The sequence below is a fragment of the Pseudophryne corroboree genome, chromosome 2 (genome assembly GCF_028390025.1).
Source record: "Pseudophryne corroboree isolate aPseCor3 chromosome 2, aPseCor3.hap2, whole genome shotgun sequence".
NCBI classification, from domain to species: domain Eukaryota; kingdom Metazoa; phylum Chordata; class Amphibia; order Anura; family Myobatrachidae; genus Pseudophryne; species Pseudophryne corroboree.
Window position 1 is genome coordinate 957,747,837 of NC_086445.1, and position 17,398 is coordinate 957,765,234.

The window sequence follows — 17,398 nt, forward strand, 5'->3', positions numbered from 1 at the left end:
CATATAGGTGCACACACTGCATCCTTTATAGAAACGCCTATGGTTACTTAAGACTCTGCCCTCAAGTTTTAAGTTGCAGATTATTTAAAAATATGTGACACTTATGCACACCTCAGATGAATTGAAACACTGACTATGAGCCAGGCCTGATCACCTAACATCAGTGCACACCTTCACTAATACTTTTGTGGCTGAGTGGATGCAAATCCCTGCACCGTGTTGTACCACAAATCTAGATGAGCGTTTTCTGTAACAGAAGCAAGGGGACGACCTGCTTCATATTAAGACTAATGGTTTTGGAATGAGATGTTCAACAAGCACATATGTGTGATTTTCGGGGGTTTACATGCTTTTAGCCCTGTAGCGGATTCTTCTCATTACATACATGTGGACAGGCCGAGCAACAGAGCAGCAATTTAGTGCGGGGATTATTATTATACTCATTTCCGTGTAATAATTCATGCACCTGAATATGGGCCTAATTCAGATCTGATCGATGCTGCGCGTTTTCGCACACCGGGCGATCAGGTCTGAACTGCGCATCTCTGCCCAGCGATCGCCTCTGCCTGATTGACAGGCAGAGGTGTTCGCTGGGCGGGAGGTGCCGTGCCGGCGGCGTTGGTCCGACGTTTTAGAGGCATGGTCCGGGCAACGCAGGCGTGCCCAGACCATGGGGGGGCAAGAGGTGGCGGCTGCGTGATGTCACACGCAGCCGATGCGACTCGGAGAGCGACGGGTAGCTCCCTGCCAGCGCGCAGGAGCTGCGCTGGTAGGGAGCTACTCTTCAGGTACAAAAGCGTCGCCACTGTGTGATGCTTTTGTACCTGTGCGGCAGGGGGAGGGACAGACATGCGAGGCGGACTAGCCCTGTGCTGGGCGCCCCCCCCCCCCCGCATGTCAGGGTGGCTGATCATAGCCATGAAAAATTTTGCACGGTTGCGATCAGGTCTGAATTAGGCCCTTTATTCACATGACATATGCACAATGACACTGTATAAGGGTAGTTTGTTGCATTCTGCTTATTTTGCTAAATGAGTAATTAGTACCACATAGGAAAGTCTGTATTGGAATGTATGCATTATTTAAGATCAATCTATAGATGAACAATTTTAATTTGGCAAATGATAGATGGCTGCATTGGACTGCAATATTTTTAAAAGTGCTCTTATCAACATTAATGCACTTTAGCTGCTGACACGAGATACCAGTTTTATTGATTTCAATTTAAAATCAATTCTTTGAAAATATTCCATTAGCTCTACAGAGATATATGTGTAGAAGGCACCAAAATAAATTGAAGGTAACAGTCCGGGTTTTTTTTTATTGCAAAAATGTACTGTATACCTTACCATTACTTTGGGGAATGTACATTTCATTACACTTAGTAATGTCGACCACTGCTGTTGACAAGAATGTTATATCCTCATCTCAGTTATTTATTTATTACCAGTTATTTATATAGCGCACACATATTCTGCAGCGCTTTACAGAGAATATTTCCCCATTCACACCAGTCCCTGCCCCAGTAGAGCTTACAATCTATATTCCGTGGATCAATGCTGGGTCCCAGGAGCCTTTATTTAGTTCCAGCCCTGACTGAGCTCTCAGTGCCCTGTGGAAGTTCAGGATTTCAGAGAGGACAATCCTAAATGTAGAACATACAGTAGAGCGTGGCCTAAGTTCCCCTGGACCAGCCTATGTGGCCACTGGTTTCTGGGGGGATAGATGACACGGCTGCATGGCCCTCCCATACTGCTGATCAGATACAGGGGACCGCACATTGAAGTTCTGTTTGCATCTACCATTGAACACAAAAAAATGTGGTGCCATTGTGTGTGTATAGTGGAAGGTAGGACCGTAGGGAGGAGTGTGTGAGTGGTGCCATTGTGTGTGTATAGTGGAAGGTAGGACCGTAGGGAGGAGTGTGTGAGTGGTGCCATTGTGTGTGTATAGTGGAAGGTAGGACCGTAGGGAGGAGTGTGTGAGTGGTGCCATTGTGTGTGTATAGTGGAAGGTAGGACCGTAGGGAGGAGTGTGTGAGTGGTGCCATTGTGTGTGTATAGTGGAAGGTAGGACCGTAGGGAGGAGTGTGTGAGTGGTGCCATTGTGTGTGTATCGTGGAAGGTAGGACCGTAGGGAGGAGTGTGTGAGTGGTGCCATTGTGTGTGTATAGTGGAAGGTAGGACCGTAGGGAGGAGTGTGTGAGTGGTGCCATTGTGTGTGTATAGTGGAAGGTAGGACCGTAGGGAGGAGTGTGTGAGTGGTGCCATTGTGTGTGTATAGTGGAAGGTAAGACCGTAGGGAGGAGTGTGTGAGTGGTGCCATTGTGTGTGTATAGTGGAAGGTAAGACCGTAGGGAGGAGTGTGTGAGTGGTGCCATTGTGTGTGTATAGTGGAAGGTAGGACCGTAGGGAGGAGTGTGTGAGTGGTGCCATTGTGTGTGTATAGTGGAAGGTAGGACCGTAGGGAGGAGTGTGTGAGTGGTGCCATTGTGTGTGTATAGTGGAAGGTAGGACCGTAGGGAGGAGTGTGTGAGTGGTGCCATTGTGTGTGTATAGTGGAAGGTAGGACCGTAGGGAGGAGTGTGTGAGTGGTGCCATTGTGTGTGTATAGTGGAAGGTAGGACCGTAGGGAGGAGTGTGTGAGTGGTGCCATTGTGTGTGTATCGTGGAAGGTAGGACCGTAGGGAGGAGTGTGTGAGTGGTGCCATTGTGTGTGTATAGTGGAAGGTAGGACCGTAGGGAGGAGTGTGTGAGTGGTGCCATTGTGTGTGTATAGTGGAAGGTAGGACCGTAGGGAGGAGTGTGTGAGTGGTGCCATTGTGTGTGTATAGTGGAAGGTAAGACCGTAGGGAGGAGTGTGTGAGTGGTGCCATTGTGTGTGTATAGTGGAAGGTAAGACCGTAGGGAGGAGTGTGTGAGTGGTGCCATTGTGTGTGTATAGTGGAAGGTAGGACCGTAGGGAGGAGTGTGTGAGTGGTGCCATTGTGTGTGTATAGTGGAAGGTAGGACCGTAGGGAGGAGTGTGTGAGTGGTGCCATTGTGTGTGTATAGTGGAAGGTAAGACCGTAGGGAGGAGTGTGTGAGTGGTGCCATTGTGTGTGTATAGTGGAAGGTAGGACCGTAGGGAGGAGTGTGTGAGTGGTGCCATTGTGTGTGTATAGTGGAAGGTAAGACCGTAGGGAGGAGTGTGTGAGTGGTGCCATTGTGTGTGTATAGTGGAAGGTAGGACCGTAGGGAGGAGTGTGTGAGTGGTGCCATTGTGTGTGTATAGTGGAAGGTAAGACCGTAGGGAGGAGTGTGTGAGTGGTGCCATTGTGTGTGTATAGTGGAAGGTAGGACCGTAGGGAGGAGTGTGTGAGTGGTGCCATTGTGTGTGTATAGTGGAAGGTAAGACCGTAGGGAGGAGTGTGTGAGTGGTGCCATTGTGTGTGTATAGTGGAAGGTAAGACCGTAGGGAGGAGTGTGTGAGTGGTGCCATTGTGTGTGTATAGTGGAAGGTAAGACCGTAGGGAGGAGTGTGTGAGTGGTGCCATTGTGTGTGTATAGTGGAAGGTAGGACCGTAGGGAGGAGTGTGTGAGTGGTGCCATTGTGTGTGTATAGTGGAAGGTAGGACCGTAGGGAGGAGTGTGTGAGTGGTGCCATTGTGTGTGTATAGTGGAAGGTAGGACCGTAGGGAGGAGTGTGTGAGTGGTGCCATTGTGTGTGTATAGTGGAAGGTAAGACCGTAGGGAGGAGTGTGTGAGTGGTGCCATTGTGTGTGTATAGTGGAAGGTAGGACCGTAGGGAGGAGTGTGTGAGTGGTGCCATTGTGTGTGTATAGTGGAAGGTAGGACCGTAGGGAGGAGTGTGTGAGTGGTGCCATTGTGTGTGTATAGTGGAAGGTAGGACCGTAGGGAGGAGTGTGTGAGTGGTGCCATTGTGTGTGTATAGTGGAAGGTAGGACCGTAGGGAGGAGTGTGTGAGTGGTGCCATTGTGTGTGTATAGTGGAAGGTAAGACCGTAGGGAGGAGTGTGTGAGTGGTGCCATTGTGTGTGTATAGTGGAAGGTAGGACCGTAGGGAGGAGTGTGTGAGTGGTGCCATTGTGTGTGTATAGTGGAAGGTAGGACCGTAGGGAGGAGTGTGTGAGTGGTGCCATTGTGTGTGTATAGTGGAAGGTAGGACCGTAGGGAGGAGTGTGTGAGTGGTGCCATTGTGTGTGTATAGTGGAAGGTAGGACTGTAGGGAGGAGTGTGTGAGTGGTGCCATTGTGTGTGTATAGTGGAAGGTAAGACCGTAGGGAGGAGTGTGTGAGTGGTGCCATTGTGTGTGTATAGTGGAAGGTAAGACCGTAGGGAGGAGTGTGTGAGCGGTGCCATTGTGTGTGTATAGTGGAAGGTAAGACCGTAGGGAGGAGTGTGTGAGCGGTGCCATTGCCCAGACTGCAGGGCCCAGTTGCAGCAGCGTTGCTGCCCCACCGCCTCTACATCTGGCTAGCACCCTACATCCAATGGTGCAGCTACAGTGACGCTCAAGGTACGCAGCCTGGAGTCTCCGCACATCTTCTGCCATGTAACCACCCCCTTGCGTCATGTCATGGACATCACCGCTCTTTCGCTGGTGGTGGGAAGATGATGATATAAATGAGAGAGGGAAAAGCACACGAGAGAGGAGGATAATACCATAGTAATGACATGTGAACTGGTCTTACAGATACTTTTTATACATATTTTTAATATCAATAAAATGTGTCAAACCTCCAAACAGTGAATTCAGTACAGATGGAACCCTGCTCATCTATCCCTTTTATAGGATGAACTAAGCCAGTGCTGTCAGACTTAATCCCCTGCTGTATTGTTCTCTCTGTATTGTATTGCAGCTGAGAACAATAGATGAAAGGCTTATGCTAATAAGCCTTGGTGCACCTAGGCGCAGCAGAGACGCCTAGATGAGCGAGGCTCCATCTGTATGTGTAGATACCCTAATTGGAAACATAGAATGTGACGGCAGATAAGAACCACTTGGCCCATCTAGTCTGCAGGCTTGCATGCTGATATGTATATAAAGCTTTTATACCTTGATTGAGTGCAGAATATTTTTTTGCACATTTATAGCACGTTACCTGCGTACTAATTCTTGGTAAATTATTATATGATCGGGAGCCTATATATAATATTTTATGGGTCACACAAATGAAATGGCACATTTGAATGGAAATACTTTTGCACCTGACATTTTAAAAAGCCGGAGAAAGGGCCTGCGGCCGATAGAAACCTTTCACTTTCCAGTCGCTATATTTTACTGGCGGTACTGACAAGATGCAATCTTGGCTATTATCTAAAGTGTTATTCCAAGCAAATGTTGTGTAAATAAACTTGTAGCTTCTAATCATCTCTCTTCATGCCTTCACACACTGTATCGACCCCTGCTGAAGAGGTAATTCTTGTACTCCCATGAGGGCGTAGAAATTAAATACAAGCGGTGGGGTGTTGTTTGAGGAGGAAAGCCCTTAATGAAAATGCCTCAGGTGGTCAACTTTTTATGAAACCTCTGCATTTCTGCCTCGTTCTTCCTTTAAAAAGAAATCACAAACAAGTGGCAAGCTATTCTGAGAATTTACGTTTGGCACGTTTTCCTTTTTTTTTGCCATCTTGTCAGCCTTAGTAAATCTGCTGAAGGGACGCGTGTCTCCTGCCTTCTCGCTCTCCAGCAACAACAATCTGATTAAAAATTTCATTACCAGTCAGCAATTTTTCAAAGAGGGGCATCACTTTCCATTATCATATGAAAGCTTAATATTATAGATTCTTATCAGCTGCTGCACAAGGGGGATTTCGGCTGCTTTTTTCCTGTCTTTGAGTATCAGACACTTGATAAAAAAAAAAAAAATTACAAAGCTCCCAGCACAGAAAACACAAATAATTTTTAGAGAGAATAGCTTACCGTCATTATCTGTATATTACCTTGAGTATATATTCAGAAACCAATATCTAAGATTAGACGACACTGATCACAAACATGACAGTACACCTAGACAACAAGGCTCCTTAGCGGCTTAGATGTTGGAAAGTCATCTGATTTTAGGATACAGTATTTCGCTTGGTGCTTGGAATCGCTGAGTAATAGCTGAAAAGTCTACATAAAGCAACACTTGGGTTGAAGAAACAAAAACAAAACGATTTAAGATCTTTTTATCCCATAATTTACAAACATGTTTAGAGACTTAGGACAGGGGCGTAGCCAGAACTTTGTGGGCCCCATGGCAACATTTTGAAGGGGCCCTCGTCCCAATGCTTCTAGAGAGACACTTCTCTGCAGCAGTTGTTAATGTTATGCCCTATAATAGGGCTCTAGTTCATTTTCTGAACCATAGTAGAGCCTTATTTAATGTTATGCCCCATAGTAGTGCTCTAGTTTCTTTTATGAATCGCAGTAGTGCTTAAGTTCACCCTATGTCACATTTCAGTGCTGCCAGTACACATTATGCCGCACAGTACCCCCAATTCTCATTATGATATATAGTGCTCCCCGTTCATATTGTGCCGCATTACAGTGCCCCGGTTCATATTATATAACATTAAGATGCCCTCCAGTTCATTTTATACCACACTACAATGAGCAGGTCCAGGAGCATTCCTAGATAATGATAATAATAATTTTATTTATATAGCGCTCTTTCTCCAACAGGACTCAAGGTGCTTAGAAATATTGCAGGCCCCAAGGAAAAGGTTTGAAAGGACTCCTAAATACCACCCAATGGCGAAAAATGTATATAACACATGTAACTGTGACAGGGAAGGTGGCCCCTCTGAGCTCAGGCCCCATAGCAGCTGCACTCCCTGCACCTATAATAGCTACCCCCTTGTGTATAACACATGTAACTGTGACAGGGAAGGTTGGCCCCTCTCAGTTGTGGGCCCCATAGCAGTGCACTGCCTGCACCTATGGTAGCTACGCCCTTGACTTGGGGCATATTGTTTTTAATTGGTTTTACAGAAAAAAGAAGCAACAACCATAAACTAAACAGGAAAGTTAGATCATACCATGATTATAAAGGACAAGCTAAGCCAAAGTGTATATGATAGAAAGTGCGACAACACATGCAGAATCACATGCTAATATATAAAAATAAATATATGAAATATATTATAACATATGATAAAAGCAAATTACAGTACTGAAGATGACATAGGTAGAAGGCAATACAATACTCTAGCAGCCCACCTGAAACTATCAAGTCCCATGTGATTAGCATCACCACCGCTTCGACCATATATATCTGGGTGAGTACAACAGATGCCACAATTTATGAAGCTTAGGGGCCGATTCAGACCTGATCGCTAGGCTGCGTTTTCTCACAGCCTGCGATCAGATCTGAACTGCGCATGCGTATGCACCGCAGCAACGGGGATTGCCGGTCAGCGACAGGATGGTGCAAAAGTTTCGAACGCACCACCGATCGCAAGGAGATTGACAGGAAGAGGTCGTTTGTGGGTGGCAACTCACCGTTTTCAAGTAGTGTCTGGAAAAACGCAGGCGTGTCCAAGCGTTGGAAGGGACGGTGCCTGACGTCAGTTCCGGTCCCGGACAGGCTGATGCGATCGCAGCGGCTGAGTAAGTCCTGGGCTGCGCAGAAACTGCACAAAATGAGTTTGTACAGCTCTGCTACACATGCAATCGCACACTTACACAGCTAAAATACACTTCACCTCTAGGCGGCGACTATCTGATCGCGGGGCTCCAAAAATTGCTGCCCAGCGATCAGGTCTGAATTACCCCCTTAGACATTGCCTTTCTACTGATATATAAGTGCAGTATCTCTTGTGATTAATAGTGTCTTTAACCAAGGAACCCCAACTATACAAGTCAGGAGGACCAGTACTTATCCAACTGAGCATAGTCTTTCACCTAATAATGTAGTTTTACACTACTGCATTATATGATTCCTCTGGTGATAAACAAAAAAAAACCCCAAGAGGATCAAGAGAGGGACCAATTTTGGTTTAGAATTGCTGCAAATCCCGACCATACCAGAGGAGATCCCACATATACGGCAACTGGAGTTAGCTCAAAGCCCCATATTATATAAACTACAGTAAGTGGCAAGTAGCATACTCTATGGAGAATAAAAAGTATATTTGTTGTTAGCAAATACAAGCAGTGGCATTCAGTACAGTACAGTACCTCCGTGCATCGGTGCCCACTGTTCATCCGTCTCCTTGTAAGACGCCACACTACTCCACTTCTCATGTTGTAGAGCCAAGTAAAGAGGTCGAGAGGGTATATAAGTTTTCTTTAAATCACCCTCCACTGATTATTTCTCAGTAAGCCAAACATTACTGTGTGCATAAAATAATAACAAAAAAACTGGAAGGAAAAAAAGATTTTTCATTTAATTGCTACATAACATTTGTAAAATGAATAAGGAGAGGCTGCTAGGCCAGAGTGGATATTATAATGCGTCCTGCATTAAAGCAGTAAATTTGATATACGTGATCAATATAAATTGTATCTTATTCAGCATTTCGTCTAAAATATACTCTGTTCCATCCTAATTTCAGCGCTTCAATTAGTAGCCCCATAATGTACGTATAAATAGCAAATTTATGTCAAATTAGAAGCTGCTGTTTGGAGTTTATTTAGCGTTTATTCATTTTAATGCTCATTTAGATATAACAGGCCTTCTTATTGCAAAAGCAAAGTGAGGTAAAACTTCTTATTTTGCAGTTATAGATATAAGCAGGAAGTGTTACTGTTTTAGAAAATGTTCGGGGAGGCATTCAGTTGTGCCTCAGCTGTTGTGGCACTATAAGTCCCATCACAGAGACTGTGCAAACAATTAAATAAATATTGTTATGTTACTATTTTACTTGTCGTAATATCTCTACTGTATTTTATTTTTACATGAATCTGTAAACTTTCTTATACTAATCGTTTTACACAGTAGATGTACAGTTTAATTTGGAGCAACTACTAACTCCTGAATTTGATAATAATAAAGTACCGCAGAATTAATATAATTCATGATTTGAAAATTTTAAATAGAACACAATTTCTTCTTAGAGTACCTTGTGTAAAACATATGGACATTCAGGTTTGCTATATCATGTACTGTAGGCCTTGCAGTTATGAGGTAGCTTTTTCTGTAAATGAAATGTTTGGGTCAGAAGAAAGCCAAGTTCTCATAATGACCTCTATGAAGGAACATGCAAATACGAAACAAAGTACCTGATTCAGAGATGGAGGCAAATATCTTTGCAGGTACGATTTAGTAAGCAGCAGCTGTGCAAAAATATGCAAATGTCGTAGCCGCCGCTTGTGTATGAAGAAGCCATCATTGGACACGCGTTGTATATGAAATACTGGCTGTCGTGATGCCGGCAGTCACATGACCGACAGTGCTATCCCAACAATGAGGATTCCGGCACCGGACAGGGGTAAGTATTTTACCCCTGTCCTGCCCCCTACCCAAATTCTTGGAGAGTAGCTGCTATGGCTAATCCATGGAGGGTGGCGGCTAAGACTAACCCTCAGCAGTCCGGCAGGCGGTGTTCCAGTGCCCCTGTCCTGCCCCTACCCTAGTCCTTGGGGAGTGGCCTCTAGGGCTAATCCGTGGGGGGTGGCGGCAAAGACTAACTCTCGGCAGTCCTGCAGTCGGTGTTCCGGTGCCAGTGTTCCGAGTGGTGACGGAATTCTGGCGTTGGTCACATGACTGCCGGCATACAGACTGCCGGGATGCCGAATGCATCCCTTGGACACACGTTGGTTGATAATCAGGTCAATAATTAAACCCTATGATCACAAAAATAGTAAGTTAAGTGTTAAAACAAAATGCAAATTTAAGCAGTGTCAGCGAATAAAACAGTTCTGCCAAAGATCTGATAAAAATGAGTCATACCAGATAGTGACACCAGAGTGAGGGAAACATAGCAGGGGAAGGAACCTACAGTAGATGGACAGGACTTACTGTAAAAAATGCTGCTTTAATCAACTGGCTGACAAATTGATTTGTACTTTTTTGAATTTACTGAATTTTGTCCAGTCCCCAACAGTGGCGGCTCCAGAAATAGAGCTGCAGCACAGTCCACAATTCAAATATTGGAGCCACACCAACTGTCACCAGATCACTGCCAAACATCACCGGTTGGGGCTCACTGGCAGTTGGTGTGGCTCCAGTATTTGAATTTTGAACTGCACTGCAGCCCCACCTCTTTAACTGCCACTGTTCATAAATCAAATCAAAGCATGATAAATGTGAATTCATGTGACACATGCCATAATTGTATAATTCATTAACATATTTGAAATCATGTAAAAGACTATTTTTGTGTTTTCCTCATGTAGATCTACCACCTCCACCTCTGCCCCCTCCTGCCATTAAATCCCCAACTGGACCATCCAAAGCACAACTAGACATGCGTTCTGGCATGCCTCAGAAGTATGCTCCTACTGAGCAAAGACTAGATAGACCTACAGAAAGAAAGGGCGTCAACTACAGAGGAAGGGATGGAGCGGATACCAGGCAGCACGCAGATGTCCGGACAAACTCTGGAGAAAGGAGAGAGTCTGTTGAGCAGCAATTGGATGGGAAGATCAAAAGAGGGAAACCAGCAAGGAGAGATGGCACGCCAACAAAAAATCCTCAGTTACAAGGTATTGGATGTAATGATCTGCATGCAGCTATCACCTCAATGGCAGGTATTAGCGCTGATTATATGGCGCTTACCAGGCTCAAAACAAAGATGCTATGCTAAGGCTTTTAAAACTCTAATTAATGAAGGGGTCTACTGTATTTACTAAGCCTTGGATGGAGATAAAGTGGACGGAGATAAAGCACCAACCAACCAGCTCCTAACTGTCATTTTTCAAACCCAGCCTGTGACATGGCAGTTAAGAGCTGATTGGCTGGTACTTTATCTCCATCCACTTTATCAACCCCCAAGGCTTAGTAAATAAACCTGTGTCTCAATACATGTCATAAATAGCACTGACCTATACATCACCATTACTCAACAATGATGTTATGCTGCCAGATATAGGATATTTTTAAGCTCCTTTTAGAAACAATTTCTGTATCCTCCAATTTATAGAATTTCCCAATATATTTGATGATTAAACTATATATAGTAGGCTTCAAAAATTTTAAATAAATCTGTAAGTACTTTTATTTGGTGAAATGAAGCATCTTTTCCTTCCTAGCAGTAATGGAACCGTAGAAACATACTATTTTACCAATAAAGATACACTCAGCGTGTATGAAGCGTATGACTTACCTTACTCACCAATGAGTACCAATTAGGATGGCTGTTCCACACAATTTATGTTGAAATGAATCCCTATGGTTCTCTTATGGTTTGCTTTATACACTATGACTAACTAAAGTCTGTATACGTATTTTTGACAAGATAATATTCTTTGTTTTAATTAACAGCATGCTGTAGATACTTAATGAGAAGTGTACTGGACTATAGTATGACGCAGTGTAAGATGCATTCTCAATGTTGGTTCGAATTCCTAGTGTCTTGTACAGTGCTCATCGTTTCATATTTAATTCTACAGAGGACATCCCACCATATTGTAAACCAACATTCCCTACATCAAATAATCCTCGGGACCCTAGTTCCTCCAGCTCAATGTCTTCAAGAGGATCCGGTGGAAGACGGAGGACAGACCAAGGATCAGGGCGACGGAATGCCGCAGAGATGCAGCTATTAGGGACATATGACCGAACAGTTGATGAAGATGAAATTGAGGTAATTTACTTTAGCTGGAATTGTAACCTACTTACAGATTAATATGTTGTCATGTTGCTTGTGAACCAGTAAATATTTTATGAAGCTAAGTTATATCAATCCAGAGTAAGGGTTGGCAACAGAGGATCACAGGCAAGATGACTAACCAGAGATCAGGGCAGACAATGGAAGTTCAGGCACAATATGCCCAGCCAGGGATCATGATAGGTAACGAAGGAGGTTCAGGGACAATATGACTATCCAGGGATCAGGACAGGCATTAGAGGCTAATTGGCAATATGACCGGCCAGGGATCAGGACAGGCATTGGAGGCCAATTGGCAATATGGCTATCAAGGAATCAGGGTATGCAATGGAGGGCAAGTGATAATATGACCGTCCAGGGATCAGGACAGGCAATGGAGGACAAGTGACAATATGACCGTCCAGGAATCAGGACAGGCAATGGAGGACAAGTGACAATATGACCATCCAGGGATCAGGACAGGCAAAGGAGGCCAAATGATAATATGACCAGCTAAGGATCAGGACAGGCATTGGAGGCCAGGTGACCTTATGGCCAGCCATGGTTTATGACAGGCAATGGAGGCCAAGTGACAATATGACCAGATAGGGTTAAGGCAGGCAGTAGAGACCAATTGACGGAACAGCTCAGGTTAGTGTCTTTAAAGAACTACAGAAGACTGCTCATCAAAATTTTTACTGCGAGTGGCTGCATTGTTCACAAGCACACCAGTTCATTATTCATGCTCTACAGTCATAGGTGTCGGAACGGGGGGTGGCTTAGGAGGCAACTCTAACCTCCCAAAATATTTGAGAGGCGCCAATTAATGTACTGGGTCGCAGGGCACAGTGCAGATACCATCTAGGGTTACCAAGGGAAGTGTCAGGATGGCTATAATCCCCCTTCCGATTGCTCCACCTCCTCCCACCCCACAGCCCTTCTCGAACCAGCACCCAGATCTAGCCCCTACAGTGTGTCTATCTACTGTGGGGTGGCCCCTCCTTTGGACCCTGTGTCCTTCTCACCTCCCACTTTCCCCTCAGCCCCCCCCCCTTTGTCTTTTCTCTACTCCCCTTGTAGCACCCCCCACCCTAGATAGAAATATATACTTTGTATATATATATATATATATATATATATACAGTATATTAACCATTCATATCTAGCTACATCCCACCAGGACTGCCTCTGCAATCTGGCGGGCCTGCTATGCTATAGTGCCTATCCTTGTGTATCCTTCCTATTTCCCTATAGATTATACATTTGTTTCCTACTCTACAGTATGTCTATGTGTTATTTTCCAGTTTGTCTTATCAGTTGTTTCCAGTTGCAAAGCATAACGGAATATGCTGCACCATATAAGAAACTGCAAATAGATAAAATAGAAAAATATATATATATCTGTAAGGTAGGTCATATGGCTGTTAGTCCAGCAGCCCATGAGGGAGCAACATTCAGCAATTGAAATTATATCTTGCCCCCCCCCCCAACTTAAAAATGTTGTGGCACCTCTGTCTACAGTGTACAGTATCTATCGGCAACTAATCCTCTCTGTGCCCAAGTGAAGGATGTAATCACATTTATGAGTAGAAACTACTTTAGTCATGAATTCATTTTTCATGTTTTCTGGCCTCAGATCAACTTGAATTCCGAACTACAATAAATGAGATTGATAACAACAAATTAAACACTTTACATAATACTTTTTTTTTATCCCCAAACAACATCTATTTAAAGAACTTTTTTCCTATTTGAACCAGAATTTGAACAACTAAAAGTCGAACAATTGGCTAAATCAAAGCAAAGTAATTTTGAGCAATAAACCAAATCACGTTTTCAATTGACTATCAATGGTAACAGGGATTTCAAATTACCTAGTTTACTGCCAGATAGAACATAACAAGGGGAAATAAATATGTATTCCCGAAATAACATCTTTAGCTTTGTGTGATTGAAGTTCCTGGCTTTATGTAAAGCCCCTACTGTTCTCAGTCGTAGGCATAGCAGCAAGTACAGCTTAACTTAATAAATCATACTATGCAAACATAGATCCTATCACTGTTGCTTCATTAGAAAAATGAATCGACTATCCATGGGAATTGAAATATTATGTTGTTGGGTTTTTTTTTTTTTTGTGCAGGCATTGAAACCACTCTGGGAAAATTGATAGAGAACGTTGGCTGTAGAGAAATATCCGTTCAAACTGTTTGTGTCATTTTATTTTTCAGGAAACAGAAAGTTGAAGGGTGAAGATGGAGATGGCGGAGACGCTATCAGATAGTAAATCCCTCAAGATGCCTCAAGATGAATGACGTTAAGCCAGAGATGCTGTTCAGTGCAATCAGAATATACGCGCTCTTTCATTTTATACCCATGATAACAGCTGAACACACTTTTGCTTCATTTGTTTACACCCACTTTATATAAGACCACCCTGATACTGTATTTCCCTTGCCCCTCCCCCCAAAAGCAGCACTTACCCCAGACACCGTCTTTACTGCTCCAGCCACCGAGGCCGGTAGTCAGGTCTCTGAGGTGTTGGTGCCAAGTAGGCTGCTTTAGAAAAACAGACGACAGAAGGTGCCAAGACTGGAATCTTAAGCTGATTGCCTATCAAGCCGATGACGTCTGTTGCCTATCCAGCCCCACCAGAAAGTGTCGGAGCTCGCTGCTTCTGAATCACCAAAGCAACCAATGTCCATCCGCAATTTAAGGCAACCTTTCAACCAATGGAAATCCATGCACAAATGTCTAATGTTTTCACGACTGAGCATCGGATTGCATTAAGTGAATATGGGTTTAATCAAGGATGATTTCATTGTAGACCTGAAATTACTGTTCGCAGTATTGACTTTCATACCCTTAGTTATAAAAAAAAGTATGGAGGTGATTTCATTGTAAATATGTACTTTTTTCATACGTTCCTGTGGTACTTGTTTCCCCCATGTCCATCATTAAGCGTATCTTTGGTATTACGTCCTATTGATTATGCGGAAGTCAAGCCAGTCAAACACCTGGTGGTCTTGGGATACGTAACATGAAAATCTTACAGAAAATCATTTATTTTTCCATTCAACAACATTTGTAGGAAAAAAACGAAGAAGAAAAAACAAAAAAGTATAACATTTGTAATAGACACCAAGCGAGAAACTGCTAGCGCTATTTGTGTTATTATTGAATGACGCCTCATTACAGAGTCAATCCAATTTTAGAAAAAGTGCCACTTCAGGAAATTTGGTTTGATATGGTTATTTTGTAATGCACTGTTTTGTTGGTTTTAAAAGCACAATCACTAAACTTTATTTTTAAACCATTGCATCTATTAACCTTTTTTTTGTCTTATTGAAAAATGTTGAAAAATCATTATTATTATTATTATTATTATTATTTTTTGTTTCGTACATGCGTTTTTGTTTAATGCTGAGTTTATTGTCAAACTGTATGGAAAGATAACAGGTGGTCAAGAGTACTTTGTTTTTTATCTATGGCTCAAATAATAAGCTGTGTGAAGTTTTTGGCTTTTATCATTACTGACAGGATAGAAAGGATTCTTTTTTAGAGGAAAGTCCGTAAAATAATGTTTTCTCCTTCGGGGCGTTCAGTAGTGACAAATGCTTGTTGCACATCTTATTATCTTTATTTATACCATAGGGGGCACCATCCATGTTGTACAGTATGTGAAACTTCTGACTATTAAAAGGGCAGTTAGATTTCATCTCTGTGGTACAGGAGCTATCGTTACGTTTTTAATAATCAATCACTGAATTTAATAATTGAATTTTAAATTGCTTGTGAATTACTGTACTAATTTTTTTGTGTGAGTGTGTGGTTGTGTCAGTGGGGAGTACACATACATTGCACAATTAAGCTTACTAAAAGTCCGTTCTCCATTATTTTTTTTCATGCTAGGTGATTTATTATACAAGAATAATAGAGCCACATTTCTACGAAATTCATGAAGAGGCTTTAAATTGCAGAGGCGGAGCCGGGGGGTGGGATGGGGGGCAATATGGTGGGGGTGTGATGATACATAGACCATCTCCTTCTGCACTCTGATCAGTGGATGACCGTTGCGATCCACCAATCAGTGTGCTGGTGAGAAACGGACAGAGGATGCTGCCTGGCTGCTCTGATGTGTTTAATACATAAGAGCAGCTGCCAGACACTTGTGTGTAGTGTGCAAGTAGGGACATGTCCAAGGGTGCAGAGAGTTGGGTGACTACTTAACCGGGCCAGGGCTTGTTGGAGAATCCCGGCGGGGGCCGAATCTGCCCCCCTCCCCACTAGTTACCTGTCAGTGGATGCAGCCTCTCTCCCCACCACATGATGCTGTGTGCTGTACTGTGGTGGGACCCGGGAGGCTGCAGTCTCCTCCGCCTGCATGATGTTGTGCAAGGGGGCGGGTGACTGCACCGATCAGTGCTGGCCCTGGCTAAGGAGCATGGTGCACATCGTTGTTTCATATTTTTGGGGATACGGTTCATGACCACACCTCCATAATTAGGCAATTCCCACTAGAGTACCTGGGATTAGCTTCGCTCTCTGTGGCCCTAGATCCACCAGTCATTAAATAGAATATAAGATTTTTTTATTATTTTTTTCATGCCGTTTTGGTGCAATCCACAGTGGGAACAAAGGGGATCATTCTGACCCGATCGCACGCTGCACTTTTTCGCAGCGGTGTGATCGGGTCAGAACTGCGCCGGCACCGCAGAGCGACGGCGTATGCCAGACGACCGAAGGCCATCGGGCCGCTACGATCGCCTCTGCCTGATTGACAGGCAGAGGCGTTCGCTGGGCGGGGGAAGGCGGAATGGCTGCGTTATGGCCGCCAGATTGTGGGCGTGGTCCGGACAACGCAGGCGTGGCCGGACCGAACGGGGGCGGGCCGCATCAGCTGTGTGACGTCACATGCAGCCGCTGCGGGCCGGGGAGCGATGAGTAGCTCCCGGACAGCACGCTAAAGCTGCGCTGGTCAGGAGCTACTCTTGAAGTGCAAAGGCATCGCCGCTGTGCGATGCCTTTGCACTTCTGCGGGGGGGGGGGGGGGGCACTGACATGCGGGGCAGGATAGCCCTGTGCTGGGCGTCCCCCCGCATGTCAGTGTAAATGATCGTAGCTGTGCTAAATTTAACACAGCTACGATCATCTCGGAATGACCCCCAAAAAGCGCTATTGTGATGGCAGTTGCTATGCATAAAACTGGAACATTTAAGGTATAGTTGCTTACCCTACCAGATCCTGATGGAGAGTATTGTTTTAAGCTCTTATCCCCTGCTGCCCTGCATTATAAATCAAATATCCCGTTTCTTTGGATTATTCACAGGGTGCCACCAAGGAATTTATGGGCAAGGTCAGCGATTTGCTGCAGTCATTAGTTAACCTCTGTCCAAGCTCATCTGCCTCCTTGTGGAACCCCCCGGCAGTAGAGTATACAGATTGCCTGATCCCTGTGATCTGTTACTTCTTATCTCAGCTGCTAGTATGTGCACAATACAAAAAGTTTTCAAATCCGTTTTTTTTTACCAAGAGATGATCATTAAAGAAAGAATTCACATAAGGTCAATTTGCATTTGGGAGTTTTTGCACAAGCATCACATTTATCATGTGTTGTACATAGTTGACATCCAGTATAGCAGGCACTTGACATCCAGTATAGAT

The 17,398-nt window shown here is 44.1% G+C and overlaps 1 protein-coding gene across 3 annotated transcripts in view; it reads left to right on the forward strand.

Moving 5' to 3' along the window:
* The window catches only part of ROBO1 (roundabout guidance receptor 1), a 666,598-nt gene extending 649,858 nt beyond the window's left edge, over positions 1–16,740 (forward strand). For all 3 annotated transcript variants that reach the window (XM_063956322.1, XM_063956320.1, XM_063956321.1), the window contains 3 exons: positions 10,326–10,634; positions 11,541–11,734; positions 13,966–16,740. In XM_063956322.1, the coding sequence (XP_063812392.1) occupies positions 10,326–10,634; positions 11,541–11,734; positions 13,966–13,980 (518 nt within the window). In that variant the 3' untranslated portion in view covers positions 13,981–16,740. The remainder of the gene's footprint in view (positions 1–10,325; positions 10,635–11,540; positions 11,735–13,965) is intronic.
* Positions 16,741–17,398: the final 658 nt, after the last annotated feature.